Raw genomic sequence first — 19,202 nt, forward strand, 5'->3', positions numbered from 1 at the left:
GTGTGTGTGTGTGTGTGTGTGTGTGTGGAAGTAATGGGACAGTGAAGCATTTTCTTATTTTGACACTATACACCAAAAGTTTGGATTTGAAATCAAACACTTACTATGAGTTAAAGTATAGACTCTCAGCTTTTATTTGATGGTATATACATGCTTATTGGTTTCACCATTTACAAATTACACTTTTTATACAATGTCCCCTTATTTCAGTAATGGGACAGATTAATATGATACCCATATTAAGCACTCATGTTTAGTATTTGGTCGACAGTCCTTTGCATGCAATACCTACCTGAAGTCTGCGACCTATTGACCCCACCAGGAGCTCGGTATCTTCTCTGGTGATGCTCTGCCAGGCTGCAGCCATCTTCAGTTGTTTTGAGGTCTTTTTGCCTAAAGTCCTATTATCAGGACATGAAATGCATGTTCAATTGGATTTAAATCTGAAGATTGACTTGGCCAGTCAAGAACATTCCACTTTTTGTCCATGAAAAACTCCTTAGTTGCTATGCCAGTATGTTTTGGGTCACTGTTTTAATGTATGATGAAGCGTCACCCAATGAAGGCTTTGGAGGCATTTGTTTGTACTCGAGCAGACACAATGTTTTTATACAGTTCAGAATGCATTCTGCTGCTGATGTCAGCAGTTACATCATCAATTAAGACAAGTTAGCCAGTTCTAGTGGAGCTATATCTTGGGCAACTTTCCACTTGCAATCACTCTGGTACATGATAATATTAATATTATCTGTCCACAAGACCTTTTTTCCAGACCTCTGCAGGCCTTTTAGCTACTTTTTAGCAAACTGTAACCTGAACATCCTTTCTAAGGATAATTAGTGGACCTTGCAGTGAAGCCTCTGTAGTTCACCTGGTGACGTATTCTGTGGAAGGTAGTCTCTGATACATTCACACCTACCTCCTGGAAAGTGTTCCTGATCTGCGGACAGTTGTTTTGGGGTTTTTCTTAATTATGGTAAGCATTCTTCGGTCATCCACTGTAGAAGTGTTCCTTGGCCTAACAGTGAGTTAAGCCTAAGGTTTTGGCTATGTTTCTGATATATTTCTTTCAGAATGTTCAGCTTTACAGTATAATGGCTTCCCTTGGTCCTCATGTTGACACACTAATAGCAGACTCCAAAGGCAAACACAAAGCCTAGAATTAAGACTAAACATTGACAACTCTCTTATGCCTACACAAATGATGTGACAGAACACACCTGACTAACCAGAAACACCTGTCAAGCCCATTGGCCCAATACTTTTGGTGCCATGAAATAGTGCCATGAAAGTGTTGTCGTTTCTAAATGGTGAAACCAATATGTACACTTATACCCTCAAATTAAAGCTGAGAATCTATATAAACCCTAACCCTATATAAATATGGCACTGTTCATTGGTGAAGGCTGGAGGGGTCTGCCCTGACCCAGAAGTTGTGGTGGCGATAAGCCCTTCCTGTACTTAGCGCCTGTGAGTGGGCCTGTGGCTCGCCTGCCGGCATGGAAGCTGCGCTACACACCTTAGTCACAGGATATTGTCCTGCTGCAGGATTAAGAAGACCAGTTTTAACAGCTGGCCTGCGCCAAGCCCTAAAAACTGACCCCAGGGCCAGAACGCCACCAGCCAGACTTCAGTCAACAAACTGGCGACTAAGCTCCAAATCGCCGTGCAGATCAGGACGTGGATTTCCTGTTTTGTTTTCACACATCAGGAGTGTACTTGGGCAGTATCAAAACAAACTCGTAAGGTGCTCTCTACTCCTGTTCTAAGAGGTGGTCCAGCATGGAGCCATATTTGTAGCTCTTAGCTTTTACTCTGATCTGAATGGTAGTGGCTTTATTTCTTATCTGAAACCCTTGAATTACGTTTCCATGTGTTTAGTCAGATGTCCTACCTGCTTTGTTGTGTTTTCTCCTTGTTCCTAGCCAGGCCCAGACTCCTGACTGACACAGGGCCTGTTCCTCTCCCTGGTTGTTTAGTCTCTCGCTCTTTCTCTCGCTCTCTCCCTCTCTCCCTCGCTCGCTTGCTCGTTTGCTCGGCCCTAGCTCCCTGAGATTGCTGGCAGACAGTGAACAGTGAGCGGTGCTGTCAGCCCTAATTTCAGAGCATTGATCTAGGGTGCTTTCTACTTCTCAAATCCGATTACCCTACCTCCTGGCATGTACATTGCAGTAAGATGGCCACTCATTGTATTTTGGCTTTTATGGAGACAGTAGGCTGTAAAATTCTGATAGAAATATAGGTTATTTATTGAAGCTGTGTCCTGCAGCTAAGATATTTATTGTTTATTGTTTGCCTCATTACCCCAGGCAGCTTAAGTAATGTGGAGGGATAATTTGGTGTAGTGAGTGAGTGAGTTGAGGGGGGGGTTCTCTCTCTCTCATGACGGGGGGGCTCTATAATCATCTGCAGGGTGCTTGGCCTCTCCATGACCCTCTTAAGACTGAAGTATCCTTTAGTTTAGAGCATCTCTTGGGTTTCCCCCCAGTCTCCTATCGTTGCCGTGTGAACAATGCCTTTTGGCCGACAGCATCTTCTCAGACTATCCCCACCAGGTCATCAGCGGAGAGGAGGTGCACATGCAGGCTCACCAAAATATTTTCAGAGGGGGACAATCTTATCTCCTGTCCATGCACAGAGGGAGACAATAGTGAAATTTGAAGTGAATAGAGCAGGGGGTAAAGAGTGTAAATATTCCCTGGCAGTGAGGTACAGGTATGCTGCCGAATGGAAGGTGTTTGTTTTGTTTTCTTACTACGGGGTCTCCCCTTGCTCTTTTCCCTTCCCTTTTGTTATTGTTTGGTCCTGGGGGGGGGGGGGGCATATTTGTGTTGTGTGCTGTCAAAAACATAGGTTTCTGAAATGTAGATTGCTGATAATCACTCCATTAACTCCTTTATATAGCAAGCGTGTGAATATGTTGTCAACAGTTAAATCAACGTCCGTTTTTATTCAGGGATTCATCATTAGTTTGATTAAAATACTCTAATAAGAGATTTTCAGAAGGGATATCATACATACATGTATGAACCAATACTATGAATGGCCAGACTATGAAGCTGGGCTGTGATGTGTTTGTGTGTCTGACCTATATCTATAGACAGAGGGAAGCGGAGGTAAAGGCCAAAAACAGCAAAAGAAGGGCCCTAATCTCTTGTCACCTGATATAAGAACATTTCAGAAATGAAACCAATGGTATCACACAGCAAAAGAAAACAGTTTTTGTCAATCCCCCTTCACCCCCTCTGTTTTCTTAGATACCAACAAGGTAGACTGCACCTCGTTTCCTTGTTCATTCTCTCTCACACAAAAGATCCACAAAATGTTTCCATGCCTGCAAACAGTTCCTCAAAACAAAAAGCAGGGGGGAAGTGAAGCATGCAAACGAACAAAAAGTTAGAACCGCTGCATGCCATTGTGGAGTGGAACAGACCCAGGCTTGAGCTATCTCACCACTTTGCGAATGAGCACCCCCAACCGCCAACTCTATATGAAATGTGTTTTGTTTCGATGTGCCTCTTCTCTGCAGAGGCAAAGAGGATGAGCTCTCTCCTTGCTTCTTTTAAACACCAGTTATTTCCTTCTTATCTCTGTAAGCCAGATGACACATCTGCCTTCGCTGTTGCTCGGCACTGATTGCGAGATTGTGATTGCTGGACAGTGGTCCTGCTTACAAACTGTGGTAAATATTTGTTTGAAGATCATCAGCAGGGTAAATAAATGTATAAATAGGCAATGAGGGCCAGTGCTTCAGGGAGGGCGGCTGCCCTCCAGCTCCTCTGGAAGGAGTTACTACAGTTTATACTGGACATGTTTGAGGTCAGAGTCGTAACATTTCTTTGTATTCCAGTGTTCATTGATTTTTTTCTCATAAATAAATAAATGTTCCTCCCGCCATCTGCAAGGTACTTAGCTAACAAGACTTCTCTAAAAATGGCTTCGAAGTAGCTGATTGTTTAGGGCAAGGATTCTGTTTGAAAGGTTCCAAAATACTCTTGTTGGAATCAACAAGCTTTTATCAGGAACCCCCCACCACTACCAATCATCTGGTAAAAGGAACAGATGTTTTTACTTTTAGATGTTTAACGATCTCACATCAAGTGCCTAAATCCTTTCAAAGACTTCACTTTTCATTTGTAGCTGTTTGTCATCATATTGTACAAAAGGACATTTCTTATGGTTCATATTGCTGGGGTGAGTGTGTGTATGCTGGAGGTGTGCCCAGTGGTTGTACTGGCCCAGTGAGGGCATGAGGGCAGGGTCCCCCCCTCTCCACCACTGTGATCCAGAGACTCAGATAGGGCCTGATGGGCCCAGACTGGAGAGCTGATAAAGAGGCAGACATGCGTGAAAGGGTGGGGAGATAAATGCACTCACCTAGGGGAAGTGCCCATATCAGATTCCTCCATCGTTATCACCTCAGTTGATGAAGCTGTCACAACAGCTTTGCCCTGACGTCAGCTATATATCAGCTAATGCTATCGCTGTCTCATCAGGCAGTCAGAAATGGGAACAAAATTAAATGGCTCTCAAGAGATTCCTCAATGTGTAAAATCATTAAGAGGTAGATCGCACTTATGTAGAGTGATTTATTTTTGGGTTGGCTCCTGCCACCTACAGTAATATCCTGAGGTGTCTAAGAGAGGCTCTTAATGAAAAAATATACAGGAGGCCCCTTGGATTTGTGAAAATATCCAACCAAGATGGATTTCTGTTAAACCCAGCCTACGGAGGGTCACAAACTAAACCCACTCAAGAGGCAATTCCAGGAAGGCTCTGTGTGAGTGCATACCGAAGCAACCCCATTTTCTCAAAAGTCAGTACTGAAATCCTCACTTCCACTAGCACGACCGCAATCCACTCTCACTCTGCCATAACCACATTCTCCACTGCAACCATTATGAACTCTACCACAAGTGGTTATTGCATCATGATAGTTGGAGAGGTTGTGCTCTCACCCGTCCTTGCCCAGAGTTCCTCACAAATGGACAGGACTCGGTCAGAGGCAATGAGCTTACACTCTAGTGCCCCCTACTAAATGCTCATGATGTAGATGCAGTTGCCAGACAACTACAGTAGCTGCCTTGTTCAGCATGGAGAAATGGAGTTGAGGCCCACTGATTTAGCTAATTACCTCATTTTAAAAATTGAGGAAAGAAAGCAAAGAATAAAAGTGTTTGTACTAAGGCACTCTGGCTTCATGCCCATTATGTGCCTGTGGACCCAGGTGTTTGCAATGGAGTCACGTAGTGAATGAAATCTATCACCACAGAGTCAAATTTAGTACTTTTTAAAAAACAAAAATTATATATACATTTTGAGATTGTGGTGAGGGGATGTTAAGGGATTTTGTAAATCAAAAGTCTTAGACTCTCTTAGCTTTTGAACGAGGTGTTGATGAATGAGAGGATGATAGAGGATTGGACAGTCATCATATAGAGCTTTTGAAGAATGCTGTGGTTATTCCTATTATAATATAATTGCTGGAGGAAGAGGAAACCACTAGTCCTTAGTTTACCTGGCCCATGATGACAGTTTAAAAGGCTTAAAAGTGAAGGTTGAAACATTACAGAGTGCTTTGACACCAATACGGGATTATCCACAGTCTTGAGCCCTTGAAAGACTCTTTGTGGTTCCACCAAGTTGACTGATTCAGCCAAAAGTCAGGAGAAGTCTGTAATCTGAAGCTACTAGCTGTGAAAATGCACTGTATGTTTTGGCTGGGGTTTTGGCACATTGATTGACAGCACACTACACAGTGGTTTGGGTGGGAAACTAGCTTAGTATTATCTGGGTAAAGAACTGCTGCGATATGATTATTAGACACTGGCCGCATGTACTTAAGTTACTACTGGAGAGCGTGAGAATGTGATAATCCTGAGGGTTCACCAGCAGAGAACAACAGACGGAAGTAGAAAAGATGAAGGGATGGAGAGGGAGAGAGTGGGAGAAGAGAGGAACCGCCTGCTCCTGATAGAGGTGGAAAGATGTGGCTGGTATTTTGAGGGGCCTGAAGTGGCCCCAATGTGGGAACATGGAGAAAGGGAATTTGTTAAAGAGAAACGCAAACCACATCTTCCATCGGGAGCCCAGACGGTAGAGTCATTCGTATAACCTAGTGCTGGATAGGGAAGGAGAATCGCTGTGCCACATCTAACCCTCATCTTGCAATAAACATGTGCAATTAGACAAAAAAGAAGATGATTTTAAGCTGCTCTGACAATATTATTACTAATTGCTGCGCTCCTCCTGTGTTTGAGGGCCCTCTCCTCTCTCTTGCAGAGCCTAGACATGTGGGCCATGTGGGATGGCTGTCTGTTCATCTTAAACTGTGTCCCTGGGGCTGCTCTTTTGTGGGTAGCTCGGTCTCCCTCTCGCTCCACATGAGCTCTGGAGCTGCTGAAAGCATACTTGTAGTTAATGAACTCTGTGATTGATGGCTGCAATAACGTTCTGGCTTGTCTTTTGGTATTGTTGTTATTGTTCCCCTTCCAAAGAGGACAATGACATTAGTACCCAAAGGTTTGGAAAAATCTTCAATGTTTGTAGTAAGCTTTGATTAGTTGGCCTGTTGAGGTTTCTCTCAATGTTCTGTGTTTGATAGGTTCAGGTCCATAGGGTGACATTTGATCTCAAATTGTGGTTAGATGTATTAGAAAATCATAGTGATTAAAATACTGCGGGGTTAGTGGTATATGAGAACTTGATATGTCCCCTGAGTCTATAGGAATACATCATAGAGTACTCTTAATGAACTCTCTCTTCTCAACCAACGTTGTCCTTTGTTCAACTGAAACTTTCATTAACTTTCAGAAATCTTCAGGCAGGGTACAACAATGCAGATTAACCTCAGTAAATCAGAAAAAGAAACAACAAGCGAAGCAAACCGACACCACACATGTATACCATCATAACTCATACCAGTTCCTGCTTCAAACAAACCTAATATTAACCAATAGCTCTGAAAAACATGCAAACAAGATGGTTGACAATGAATTGTCCGCCCTTTTTTTCTCTCTTGTTTATTTATGTACCTAACCACTGTCGTAAATCTACCAGTCCTCTTGTGTGTAGTATAGATGTACAGAGGTATACAACTTGGTTGGTTATTAATGACTGGAGCAGAGGGATTTATTGAAGCTAATCCAACTGAGACTAGGTGACCTCATCCTCTGGTTAAAGTAAGGACATTGTCATGAGGAACACTTTATCCAGCCACCACATAGGAACAAAACAAAGTTACAGAGACTCAGAATACATGTTATTTGTTAGCCTCTATACCCTGGTTGTCCTGTCATGACTTTTAAATGTTTAAATGTCAACAACACCCAGTCTTCACTCCTCAACAGACTCCACACAGCCCAGAGAGCCATCAAGCAGACCCAGGTGACGGTGCAGAAGATTGGGAAAGAGATTGAGGAGAAGTTGAGGACGACAGCAGCTTGCACAGAGCGGGTGAGTCCATCAGCCAACCACAACATAGCACAGGCATCCTGTCCTCTACTGATCTCTCAATATATCAGAAACTCATCCTCTGGACAGTCTATACAGACTGTAACACGTTTACTGTGGAGATCAGTTCATCAGACCCAAGGCCATCAGTACACTATTGGGACACATTGAGAGACAGTTAATTTTGTTCATTATTTGCTGTACCTCGATCAGATGTGCAGTTGCCACTGTAGTCAGCTATAGCTGCCTTTCCAGATCATCCAGCAATAATAAGCTGTGTGGCGGTACTGTAGTAAATGCCTTAACAGATTGTATATCTTGTATTATACAGATCCTCGTAAATATGTCATTGGGCCCTCAAGCAGTTATCATATCTTCTGTTTTGATGGCTTAAGTGAATTTAGAACCAGGTACCTCCTCACTCCCTGTATGGCAGAGGAGGAGGAGGAGGAGGAGGAGTGGGGTGGGGTGGGGGCGGGAGGAGGCTTTAAGCAAAATCCACTATTTGTGTTTCCACCTTGGCTGTATCCTTGGCGAAAATCAAAACAAAAAGAAAGAGAGCATATTTCACATTTTTGGAATTGGCAGCCACACAGCTGTGAAAACGAGCAGTAATCCTTGGTTTGAATGTTGTGTTTATTGTAAACGTACACTTCAAAAGCATCCCTTCTTTCCCCTGTTATAAAAGCCCCAGGGCTGTGACACCTTCATGTTTTTATGCTCAAGGTAGACTCTTATGTTAAAAAAAGATTTTGGCACATGATTTCACCCCCTCCTCCTCTTTTGTGTGCGTGTATGTGTGTGACCTGTCAGCACCGCAGACACCAAATCTGAAGTACGTAAGTATATTTGGGGCAGATGACTGCTCCAATGGCTCCTTGTTGTTGTTCTCCTCCACACCTCAGAGACAGCTGTCACCCTCTCCCTTTGATATCGGAGTGCTGTGTTCTTTTCTCAGACCACCACTGGCCCAGTCTGACAAGTTAGCAGACTGCACCAAAGCCTGCGTCAGCCAGGCAGATGAAAGCCTATGATAGCTAACTCACTCATTCACTCACTGACTTACTTTAACGATACAATGTTCCCATTGAAATGGCTTTGTGGCTGATGTTTCCCCTCAGTGAAACATTCCAAGGCCTCTCAGTGTTCACCTCAGCTAATACATCATGTAATACATCTCCTTCATTCTCTGGTGCTCTGTATAGCTAGCTAGTCTTCCTTTTAATATCACCACAGTGAGTTAGAAGTTTCAAAGGAGGGAATCATTGTGCAGCTCTTCATTGGGTCTCCCTTGCCTGTGTATGAGTGCTCTGTACTGCAGTATCTCTCTCTCCTTCTGCCCCACAGACACTGTTGATCAAAGAGTATAGAGTGTAGCCCACCATCACAGCCTGTGGCCCTTTCACCCTCTCACCCACACTCTGCCATTGATCTCTAAGGTTATGGCTAGGTCCTGCCTCCGCTTGTTTACACAGCTGACCAACTGCCCTTTGATGTCCAATGCGCCTCAGACAAGCAATAGTGGTGGTGTGTGGTGTCAGCACGCGTACACACACACACACACACACACAGGCCACTACCTACCTGTCAACTCTGGCACTTGGCAAAAGTATATAAGTCTCTGGTTCGTGCCAAAGGCAGTGGTGGTTAACACGCGAGCTACAGCATTCCAGGAGTATAAGGGCTCTGACTCTGACACTCCAGGAGATGGAGGCTCTATCTGCCTACTCTGAGTGACTGACACCCCTCTGTTTTTTTATAAAGCTTTAGAAGACCTTGATAAGAGGCCTATCAGCACTTATTCTGATCTAGACAGAGATATATATATATATGTGTGTGTGTGTGTGTGTGTGTGTGTGTGTGTGTGTGTGTGTGTGTGTGTGTGTGTGTGTGTGTGTGTGTGTGTGTGTGTGTGTGTGTGTGTGTGTGTGTGTGTGTGTGTGTGTGTGTGAGTGTGTGTGAGAGAGACACCACATGCTGCAGGCAACTGGCAAAATAAAGGCCCTCTCTAAATAACAAGGTTAAAATTCCTGGTCCTGGATAGGAGAGGGTTGTGATGGAGAGGGATATAAAACGGCTGGGAGATGCTCAGCCTGCTCTGGTCTTCATTAGCCTCCATAGCGGTGGATTATGATACAGATCAGAGGAATCAAAGGGGGTTTGGGGTGGAGGATGAGCTCTATCCCTCCATCCCTCTCTCTTCTTATCTCTTCAAGTACTGTATGTGCCCTAGCGCTGTTCCTCATTTAGGGCTGTACAGGGCCTGGGGCCTCTTACAGGCCTCAATGCATCCCATATAGAGATGTGAGGGTTGATAGAGAGACACCCTGTGGAGAGCGAAGATGTTGACTAATGACCTCCACACTGATGCTTCTACCCAGGCCTGGGAGCATGTGGTGAGAGAGACGCCACCTGACACTACTGAGGGTTAGATGTAGAGATGGGCCTCATCTGGTGTTGATGCTGCTCACTGTGGGCTCTCGTGTGCTCCCCATAAATGCCTGACCTATCTACTGTCTCCAGTACTTTCTCCTCTCTTCACTCCAGGGCTGCCAGGCTGCAATGTCTATCACTTCACCACAGAAGTTCAAGAACTCCTCACATCTTCTCCATTAAACTCCTGGACATGATCGTTTATCATAAGCCCTTTCCTCACCCCTCCCTGATCAAGACCATTTGGAAATCATCTGGACACACACACAGTCCAGCCATATGTAGCTACAATTTTACTGGCTGTGTCCCCGTACAGTCTTACAGTCGTACTGTCTGCCAGCACTCAGAAAGGCCTCAGATCCTACCTGCTGGTCTGCCATGGCTAGGGCAGTCACATCATACCTGCAACTCAGCACGTTTGGTTTTAAAGGGGTGAGGACACCCTGTCTGCAGGAGCCTGTTGGATATTAGTCTGAAGTATACAAGTGAGCAATCAGTCTCAGGTTTCTCCTCATCATCCATTCCTCCTCCTCTCCTCTTCTTTCTTTGGGCTGGCAGCAGCAGTGAGCTCCAGGCCTGAGGGTTCAGAAGCCCGTCCAGCCCGCCCTGCCTGCCTGCAAATCCACCAGCACTGATTAGCCTACCTGTACAAATACACAGGTCTCATCAGATAACAGCCTTAGCTTGACTCCGTTAGGTGTAGGCCAGGCCTGGCATGACGCTGACCTTAACTCACTTTTGCCCTGAGGATCTCAGATTTGTGTACGACAGGCTTATTTGGTTGTTTTGAATCACCTCGTATGACCTTATCTATATACGTCCAATATTGACAATGGGTTTAAGGGTTAGTGGTGTAGTGAATGATTTCGTCACAGGATTGACCTTAGATTATGTGACTTGTTCTGAGGGAGCTAATGGGAATTTGGGGGAAGGTTTCGGGATAATGAAAGACACAAGCCAAATGCTGTACCATTTCTTTTTCTATCACCAATTCTCTCTCTCTCTCTCTCTCTCTGCAGAAGAAGGAGCGGGAGTGTATGCAGCTGCGTATCGGCACGCTGCACAGTGAGCTGGGGAGACAGAGGAAAGCCCTGGGCAGGGAGACCGACCTACGGCAGAAGGAGAGAGCGCAGCTTCAAAAGAAAGGTAAAAGGAGTCTGTAGCTACTGTACACCTGCTTACCAAAGCCTGTCCCTCTTTCCCACTCAACCTGCCTGTAGAGGCCCCACCATGATACCACTGTCTCCTACATAAAGAACCATACCACTGTGTCTTACTGTACATAGAGAACCATACCACTGTGTCTTACTGTACATGGAGAACCATACCACTGTGTCTTACTGTACATAGAGAACCATACCACTGTGTCTTACTGTACATGGAGAACCATACCACTGTGTCTTCCATAAAGGAGAGAACCCTGTGTTTTCACATCTAGATACCACTGATTATGTTGGTTCACTGCCTCGAGTGGGCATGTGGGACTTTAGCTAGCACCATAATGGCCCTCTTTTCCCCTCTCATCCAAATTCTAGACAGGGACACTGAGTGTCAGTACACTGTTGCACTCTGTGCTGTAGCTGACTGCACAGTATGTCCCTCAGTCTCCAGACACTTACAGTGCAGCACAGTACAGTATAGTACTGTACACACAAGAAACCTCTTTCACTCTCATCATCTGGAGTGTCTGAGTCACTCCATGGTGACTCTTTTTCCCCCTTGCTGTTGCGACAAACTCAAACAGAGCCATTTTTATGTTGGCCAGCCAAGTTGTCCTAGTAGGGCTGGTAAAGTAACCGTTAACGTTTTATGGTGTCGTTTAGTAAATTATATGGAGTCCATAACTCCATGCCGTATCACGTCTGAGCTGGTTGGGCTCTGCTTTACTAGCCACTTTACTGCTGCATATCCCCCGATGTCTGCAGGGAAATAAAAGTCTTAGCAGAGTTAATATTCAAAGCCACCATGATAGGCAGGCTCATACACACACACGCACACACACACTGTAGATCATACTAACTGTGCAATACATGTGGCCTGTTCGTGCAGATAACTGACCCTTGTACAAACACTCTCACACACAGCAAGTATAAAAGTTTCTCACTCACATACTCACTTATTCAGTCATGCTGTGTTATCTGCCTTTCATAACATGACTGCAGCGCTGCACACCATGGGTGGCTTAATAGAGTAGGAGCAAACAGGAACAACAATGACCAACCAAAGTCCTGTTGATGGAGAGGTCTCCTCTGACTGATCTGAAGCCAGGTTAGCTCGACACTACTGGTTCCTGAGGGATTTTCAAAGCTTTCTCTTCCGACAGACCTATCTATCCGACAGACCTCTCTCTCTATTCTCCGGCAGTGGCACTCCTTTTTTTCTTAGAGAAGTCCTTGTTGTATTTGTTTAACAGCAGGGTAGGCAGGTTCTGAAGGGGATTGGGCTCTGATGAATTCAGGCTCTGTGTTTGACCAAGGGGCAGGGTGCCATGCTGGGTTGTTTCTCCCTAAGATGCTTCCAGTTAATGATAGACCATTTGCAGTTCAGCATCCCTACGTGTGTGTGTGTGTGTGTGTGTGTGTGTGTGTGTGTGTGTGTGTGTGTGTGTGTGTGCGCGCGCGCGGGGGGGTCAGGGGAAGGTTGGCTTTGTGTCCTGACGAATGAGCCTGAATCCTCCCCCTCTTTAACTGTCACCACTCAGAATGCCTGCCCTAGTTTTTAGGTCTTGAGATTGAAAATCAACTTTGTCGAGAGAGGGACAGGTGCTTATTTCAAGATAGAAAGGAGAGGTACCTGGAAGAAGATGGAGAAGCCATACCTGACGCTGTGGTGGGGTGTGTGGTTTTCATAGTTGGAGGCCTGGCCACCAACACCTGTCATTGAACTTCAAAGACCAGATCCCTGAGTGCATGACTACCCCATATTAGACTTACAGCTTTTAAAGATCCTATCACACTTCAGCAATATGGCCTCCCTTGGGTCCCCTCACTCAATTGTCTATCCCTTAATAAATTCATCCACTTATCATCCTGCGAAAGTATGTTTTTCTCAGGGTCCCTTTTTCTCTCCAAGCAAACAGGGCTAGAACCCAAACTGTGTGTGTGTGTGTGTGTGTGTGTGTGTGTGTGTGTGTGTGTGTGTGTGTGTGTGTGTGTGTGTGTGTGTGTGTGTGTGTCGGGGGTGATGATGGGATGAGCTAGGGGTGTGTGTGCTGTGTAATATGTCCCCAGGCATTTGAGGAATGCCCCAGTGCTGGCAGACGCCTGCAGGCTACATGTCAGTGCCACGCTTGGCCACCCCCAACAGTGTGAACATACAACCCATAGGAAAGTTCCAGCGGCAGTTATCATCCTGATGACAAGTTAACAACTGTCCGTCCAATGGCCAATGATTCGTTATGATGGTGGACTGGTGTGTGTCTGTCAGGGGAGGCTGGTGGAGGCAGAAATTGGAGGACGGGCTCATTGTAATGAATGGAATCGAATGAGGAATAGTATCAAAGTATTCCTCATTCCATTCCATTCATTACAATGACCCAGTCCTCTAACGCACAGAAAAGACAGAGCATTACTTAACCCCCACAGTCCTCTGCTTAATGTAAAGTACAGTGATGGCGTCACTGTTTTTAAAACTCTCTCCTGCTTCGCTCTCCAATGTCTGCCCCTCAAAATGAATGGGCTCAAAGGGGTCACACTCTAGTGTCACAATTTCCTCTCGCCTAATTTCCCCATCCACCTTGAGCAGACATTATAAATCAGGGCTGTAAAAAGTCTTTATCGTGGTTATTAACGGTAGTTATTCTCACTCACTGCAGCACCATGACGGCTCAAGGCCAATAAATGTCAGCGGTGGAGTTAGTTACCGAAACTAAAGAGCAGGGGTTTATAAAGTGGCAAGAGCGTGGGGTTGTGCTCCTCACATTGAACACATCACTATTATGCCCATCAGCTCTTTCAGTTTTAAGAGAGGGCGAAGGTTGACACCTTTTTGTCTGACAGCCTGGCTAATGAGAGTGATATTACTGGGCTGATATGGACCCTAATGGGAACACCATAGACATTCTCTCTCTCTCTCCCTCCCTCCCTCCCTCTCTCCCTCCCCCTTTCTCTTCCTCGACAGTATGTGAGAGTTTGAAGAGGTTTGATGAAGACAAGGCCGCTTTGTGTTGAGAAGGAGCTGCATTCCAATGCGTCTCTCTCCTTTGTTCTCCCACACGGAGAGCGTGAGCGCAACATGCTCCCCTCCAGCCTTTCATCAGGATAGAGGAGAGCAGGATGGAGAGAATCACACAGGCCCGTAAAAATAAAATAAAAAGGAGAGATGGAGGGGATTATTATAGAGCCTGTGATGTTTCACGGCTGTTTGTACCAGCGCGGGTCAGGACACTTCCCCATCCTTACGTGCGTTACCCTTGTTTCATGTTTTACCCCCTCTTCTTTCTTTCCTTCTCTCATCTCTATTGAATGTCTCTTTCAATCGTATTTAGTTGGAAAGACAGTGGGAGAGGCAGCTCTTTATTGGAGAATGTGTAGGCGTTCTTCACCCATAACATGAAAGCGGTGAAGGACAATAATATTTTGTCTCTGAGGTGACAACATTGGAGAGTTGTGCAATAAAAAACTTCTATAATGCTGCGTGACGTAGCCAAACATTTCACTGCACGGTACCCCTTCAGCACACATGTAAACACACACACACACACACACACACACACACACACACACACACACACACTACACAGGGGCGGTATTTGTTTTAGTCTGTCTGCCTAGCCTTTGATGCACAGTGGAGGGAGGGATGGAGGCATAAGGGCATTACATAAAAGCAACCAACAAGCTCAGGGCCTATGCAGGCAAGGAGGGACCCAACCCTTTGAATGCTGTTTCAAGTCCTTGCTTTAAACCAAAAGGCCTTGCTAATCTGTCCAGGCAGTATCTTTCCCTAGTTTATCTGATGAAGATATCCCCTGGCCCCCAAACTTTCTTTCCTTTCCTCTGTCCCGGTCCACCCCCATTCTTGTATTCCTGTCTGGACAGAATGGCTTTGACAGGTAACATGTAGGGGAAAGACTGGGTCATTTGAACCAGCTGGGCTTCTTATTGGACTTAAAGAGTTACTGTAGTACTGGACCACTTTACCTGCACTCAGTTTTACCTGTCATCAATGACTTAACAAAACATTCTTTGTTCACACAATCTGAAACAGTTTGTGCCTTCTATATTGTTAGCATTAGTCTGTATTGTTCCCCAGGTTCAAAGCTTTAATTGTCGTTATGAAACTTCCCTAACTGTATTTGTTTAAAATCACTCTTCCATAGATGATTCCAGATGATTTTATAGATAAATCTAGATGATTTTATTTGTTTGACTAAATCTGTATTAAGTCAACAAGTCAAACAAATCCTGCCATCATTATTCATGTGGAGTGGTTTCATGTTGTGTCAAGAGGAAATGGTTTTGAATGATTAAAGTAACCATTTGATGTAACCAGTGTTAAATAGTGTCAGGCACCCAACCAAAAACACGCCCCCAACCACCTGTGTAAATTTACCAGAACAGAACACACCTGGTAATTTACCGCCCTGTCTCTCTTTTTCACTCTCTTCTCCCTCTGTCTCTCTCTCCTTAGAGGAAGCATTCTCCACCAAACACCAGAGCCTAGAGACCGAGAGGGAGTCATTAACAGAACAGCAAAAGGAATGCACTGCCAAAAGGTAGGTGTGAACCTGTAATTAAGCATCTCTTATTCTCTCTACACACACACACACACACACACACACACACACACACACACATACATACATACATATATACACATACACTCTCCTTCCTGGCATCCATGGCATCTGCTAGAAATTATGCAGGCCCCACAGAATGGCGTGTTCTAATATGCTGTCAATTGTTCTAAATGCTGTGGGGAGATTACCGACTCCTTACAAAGGGGGGATGTTGGCCTGGTGCTGCCTATTTGTGTTTTTAGCCTGAGAGGAGAGTAAGCAGATTGTGTCAAAGCCAGTCTGATGTGTTTCCCTTGGCCTGCAGGGTAGCACACAGTGAGTGCCGACCCAGGATTCAGTGTTTGTTTGTCTGAGGAGTACCTGGCAGCCCAGAGGCCAGGCCGGAGCAAAGAGCTTAGCTCAGCTATACACCATCATTGGCAGGGCAAACGCAGTAAACAGGGAAATTGACTTTGACAGTTGTGCATCTGCCTAACGTCCAGCCCTTGAAAATGTCGATTTAAGCTCACAGGGAAAAAAGTGTTTGTTTTAGAGTTGCTGAGTTCGTATAATAACCAGATTCTGGGAAATAAGACGTTGGTGTTTTGGTACTGATGGGGATTTGGAAGTCTTGCATCTCTGCTTAATCAGCCAGATAAGGCAAAGCCTGTAGGACTGAGATGTGAGATTTCTAGGAAGGGTCAGATCAAATGATCGACATGGTCTAATCTGAATCCTCTGGAAAAAACGTCTACAAAGCAGCCACAGGCAGGACAGGGTTTTCTATGGTGAGGGCCTGCCGACCACAGGCAAAGCAAGAAGGAGAACACGTGAAAGACGGGGAGCACAGAGGAAAGGCTGCATCTCATCCAATGATCATTTTCCCTCCAATGCCCTATCATCTGGATGAAAGGATAGACTATTATCCACGATACTCCTGCAAATTGAAGTGTTGAATTGGCCCCATACTATACAGAGGGATGACACACACACACACATTCTCTCTCACACACACACACACACACACACAGACACACACACACACACACACACACACACATGATGCACGCTTCTCTCTCTTAAATCGGACCCCAGTAGCTGTCAGAAATGGACATGGGAAAGAAAACATTATTCCAGGCTTTTCCCCTTCTCACCTAGAGGCAGGTCAGGGTCGCGGGATGTCTCCCCCTGCCAGCTGTGGTAATGGAACAGCTCTAGGCTGGGCTGAGGGGCCGGGGGTGATCATTTGGGATTGTCCCGGGGGGGGGGGGGGGGGGAAATGGCTGGTAATTTGGCAGTTATGATAATTAAGTTGCTCTTACTATTACAGTGGAGATGATTCAGAGCGGAGCCATTAGCTCTCTCTCATCCAGGCAGGGCCAAGACAAACAGAACCCTACTAGTCTCCTCATCAGCCTGCCATCAAAACAACGTCACCCCTCATTATGAAACATACATACACCCTCACTCCTCTAGTCCATCTCCTCCATCTCCCTCACTTTCACATTTTTGTCCTGATGTCTCTTTCCCCACCTCTTGGTAAGTGACTGTGTGTGTCTGTGTGTGTGTCTGTGTGTGTGTGTCTGTGTGTGTGTGACTGTGTGTGTGTGTGTGTGTGTCTCTGTGTGTCTCTGTGTGTCTCTGTGTGTGTCTGTGTGTGTGTGTCTGTGTGTGTGTCTGTGTGTGTGTCTGTGTGTGTGTCTGTGTGTGTGTGTGTGTGTGTGTGTGTGTGTGTTCTCTTCTCCCCTCAGAGAGCTGTTCCTCAAGTCTAACGCTCAGCTCACCTTCCGCTGTCGTCAGCTTCTGTCTGAGCTTTCCTACATTTACCCCATTGACGTGGTGAGTCTCTTACCCCTACACTCACAACAGCTCTTCTACTGTATGTAGTACTGAAATGTGGGGCGATGTAACATGTGTAGAACAATACAGTAGGCTGTAACTTTGTGGGGTGGTTTAGCCGACACAGATCAAAAAAAGTCCTTGACAAAATCACACTTTCAATGGAGACTTTCTAAGATGAAGATGCTTTTTAGTCTAGACTGTAGGACCAGGCTTAATCTAGGCCCGGAAAACTGACCCATGAAGTCTAAATGAAGCTCCTGTATAGTGATGCCTTTTTAAGTGTTACATAGCATACTGTGTAGCCCACCACTAAAAGTGGGTAACTTCTATGCTCTTCTATTCTAACAGGAACATGATGTAGTCTCATCAGGCACTAATGACAACTCATAACCTCTTGTGATGGAATCTCCCCATGTTGCACACTTTGTAGTGTTCAACCCTCCTTACACATGATTGTAAAATTAGCATTAGTTTGTTGCAGTGTTCAATGGAGCTGAATGACTTAAATGCTCATTATTAAAAGATCATTTCAAGGAGAGTGTCCCCTTTACTCTCTAAGCTTTTGCTCCCCTGAAGGGGATTTTAACTACGCTGTGTGATTCTTGCTGTTGGATAGTCATCCTGGACATGTAACCCTCTCATTCCGTTTTGCAGGCTAATCAGTCCGATTATGTCATCTGTGGAGTGAAGTTGCCCAACTCGGAGGATTTCCAAGGTAACGTACAGTATCTGACTGAGATGTAAGGCGTTGTGTGTGTCAGGGGTTTAGAGTGGCTCAGAAACACACCAAACATGGGCTTCATCTGCTTTTATCATCACAGAAATAACATTGATGGATAGGAATTTGGATAGATTGGTATACTGGTCAGTTTTCAATTTGGCTGGATTTAGGAGTTTTGGTTGGTTATAAGTATGTAGAGGGACACTATACCTGTTAGTGGAGCTCAGTAAGCAGCCTGATATTGATGTTTACATATAGGGTTGAAGGTTGCACTTAACCATCCCTGTTTCCCCTCTAATCTTCTCTGTTGATTCTCAGTCACAATGCCCATAATAAGTAAGCCCTCACGTTGTCTTAGAGTGTGTGCATGCATGTGCGTGCACGGTCACAGCTGTAACCCTCTCCAGTGACAGGGACGCTGTCTGAGGGGCAGTAAGAAGCGTTTCAGAAGCAGCGCTGGAGGTAACTCTAGAGGATGAGACAGCTGTGTTTGAGCTAGATTAAGTACCCTGATATAGAGTAGAAGTCATGATACCGGAAAGGCTTCAACATAGTCCCTCAGCAACCTTTTCTGAATGGAAGCTTCTCCATGGCCCACAAAAGTGCTCCCTATCATTCCCAAGAATGTGGAAATTGCTTTTTGTGTATTTGAACTTTTGAGGCTGGGATTTTTTTGCTCAGTTACTTTATAGTGACCAGAGAGTGAGTGAATGGAGCGGTTTGGCGTGCGTGCATGTGTGCGTGTGTGTGTGTGTGCGTGCGTATAGGGGAGAACATTGAATGAGATGATGATCCATACATTTGGAAAGTGTTATTCATCTCCGTGTGTGTTGTGGAAAATCAGATTTGGCTTTCCCAGCCAGGGAAGCATGACTTCAAAAGAGATCTGGGAGGGGGTGGGGGCTAATGGGAGCCAGGTTTGGCCGGTGCTGCTTCTTTAACACCCCTCCCTCGCCTTTCCCCACCCATCCCCCCTCGTTCTCAAGTTCTCGTTCCTCACAGCTGGTTGGATGCTGCAACACCCCAGACCAACTTTTG

The 19,202-nt window shown here is 45.3% G+C and overlaps 1 protein-coding gene across 2 annotated transcripts in view; it reads left to right on the forward strand.

Annotated features, from left to right (window-relative positions):
- uvrag (UV radiation resistance associated gene) overlaps positions 1-19,202 on the forward strand; it is a 76,756-nt gene that overhangs the window by 10,509 nt on the left and 47,045 nt on the right. For both annotated transcript variants that reach the window (XR_014554939.1, XM_083696156.1), the window contains exons 7-11: positions 7,350-7,455; positions 10,905-11,031; positions 15,514-15,598; positions 17,353-17,440; positions 18,098-18,158. Coding sequence is in view for 1 of the 2 variants with exons in the window: in XM_083696156.1 (XP_083552282.1) it covers positions 7,350-7,455; positions 10,905-11,031; positions 15,514-15,598; positions 17,353-17,440; positions 18,098-18,158 (467 nt within the window). In the remaining variant the exon portion in view is untranslated. The remainder of the gene's footprint in view (positions 1-7,349; positions 7,456-10,904; positions 11,032-15,513; positions 15,599-17,352; positions 17,441-18,097; positions 18,159-19,202) is intronic.

This window comes from Argentina silus (genome assembly GCF_951799395.1).
Source record: "Argentina silus genome assembly, chromosome: 2".
NCBI classification, from domain to species: domain Eukaryota; kingdom Metazoa; phylum Chordata; class Actinopteri; order Argentiniformes; family Argentinidae; genus Argentina; species Argentina silus.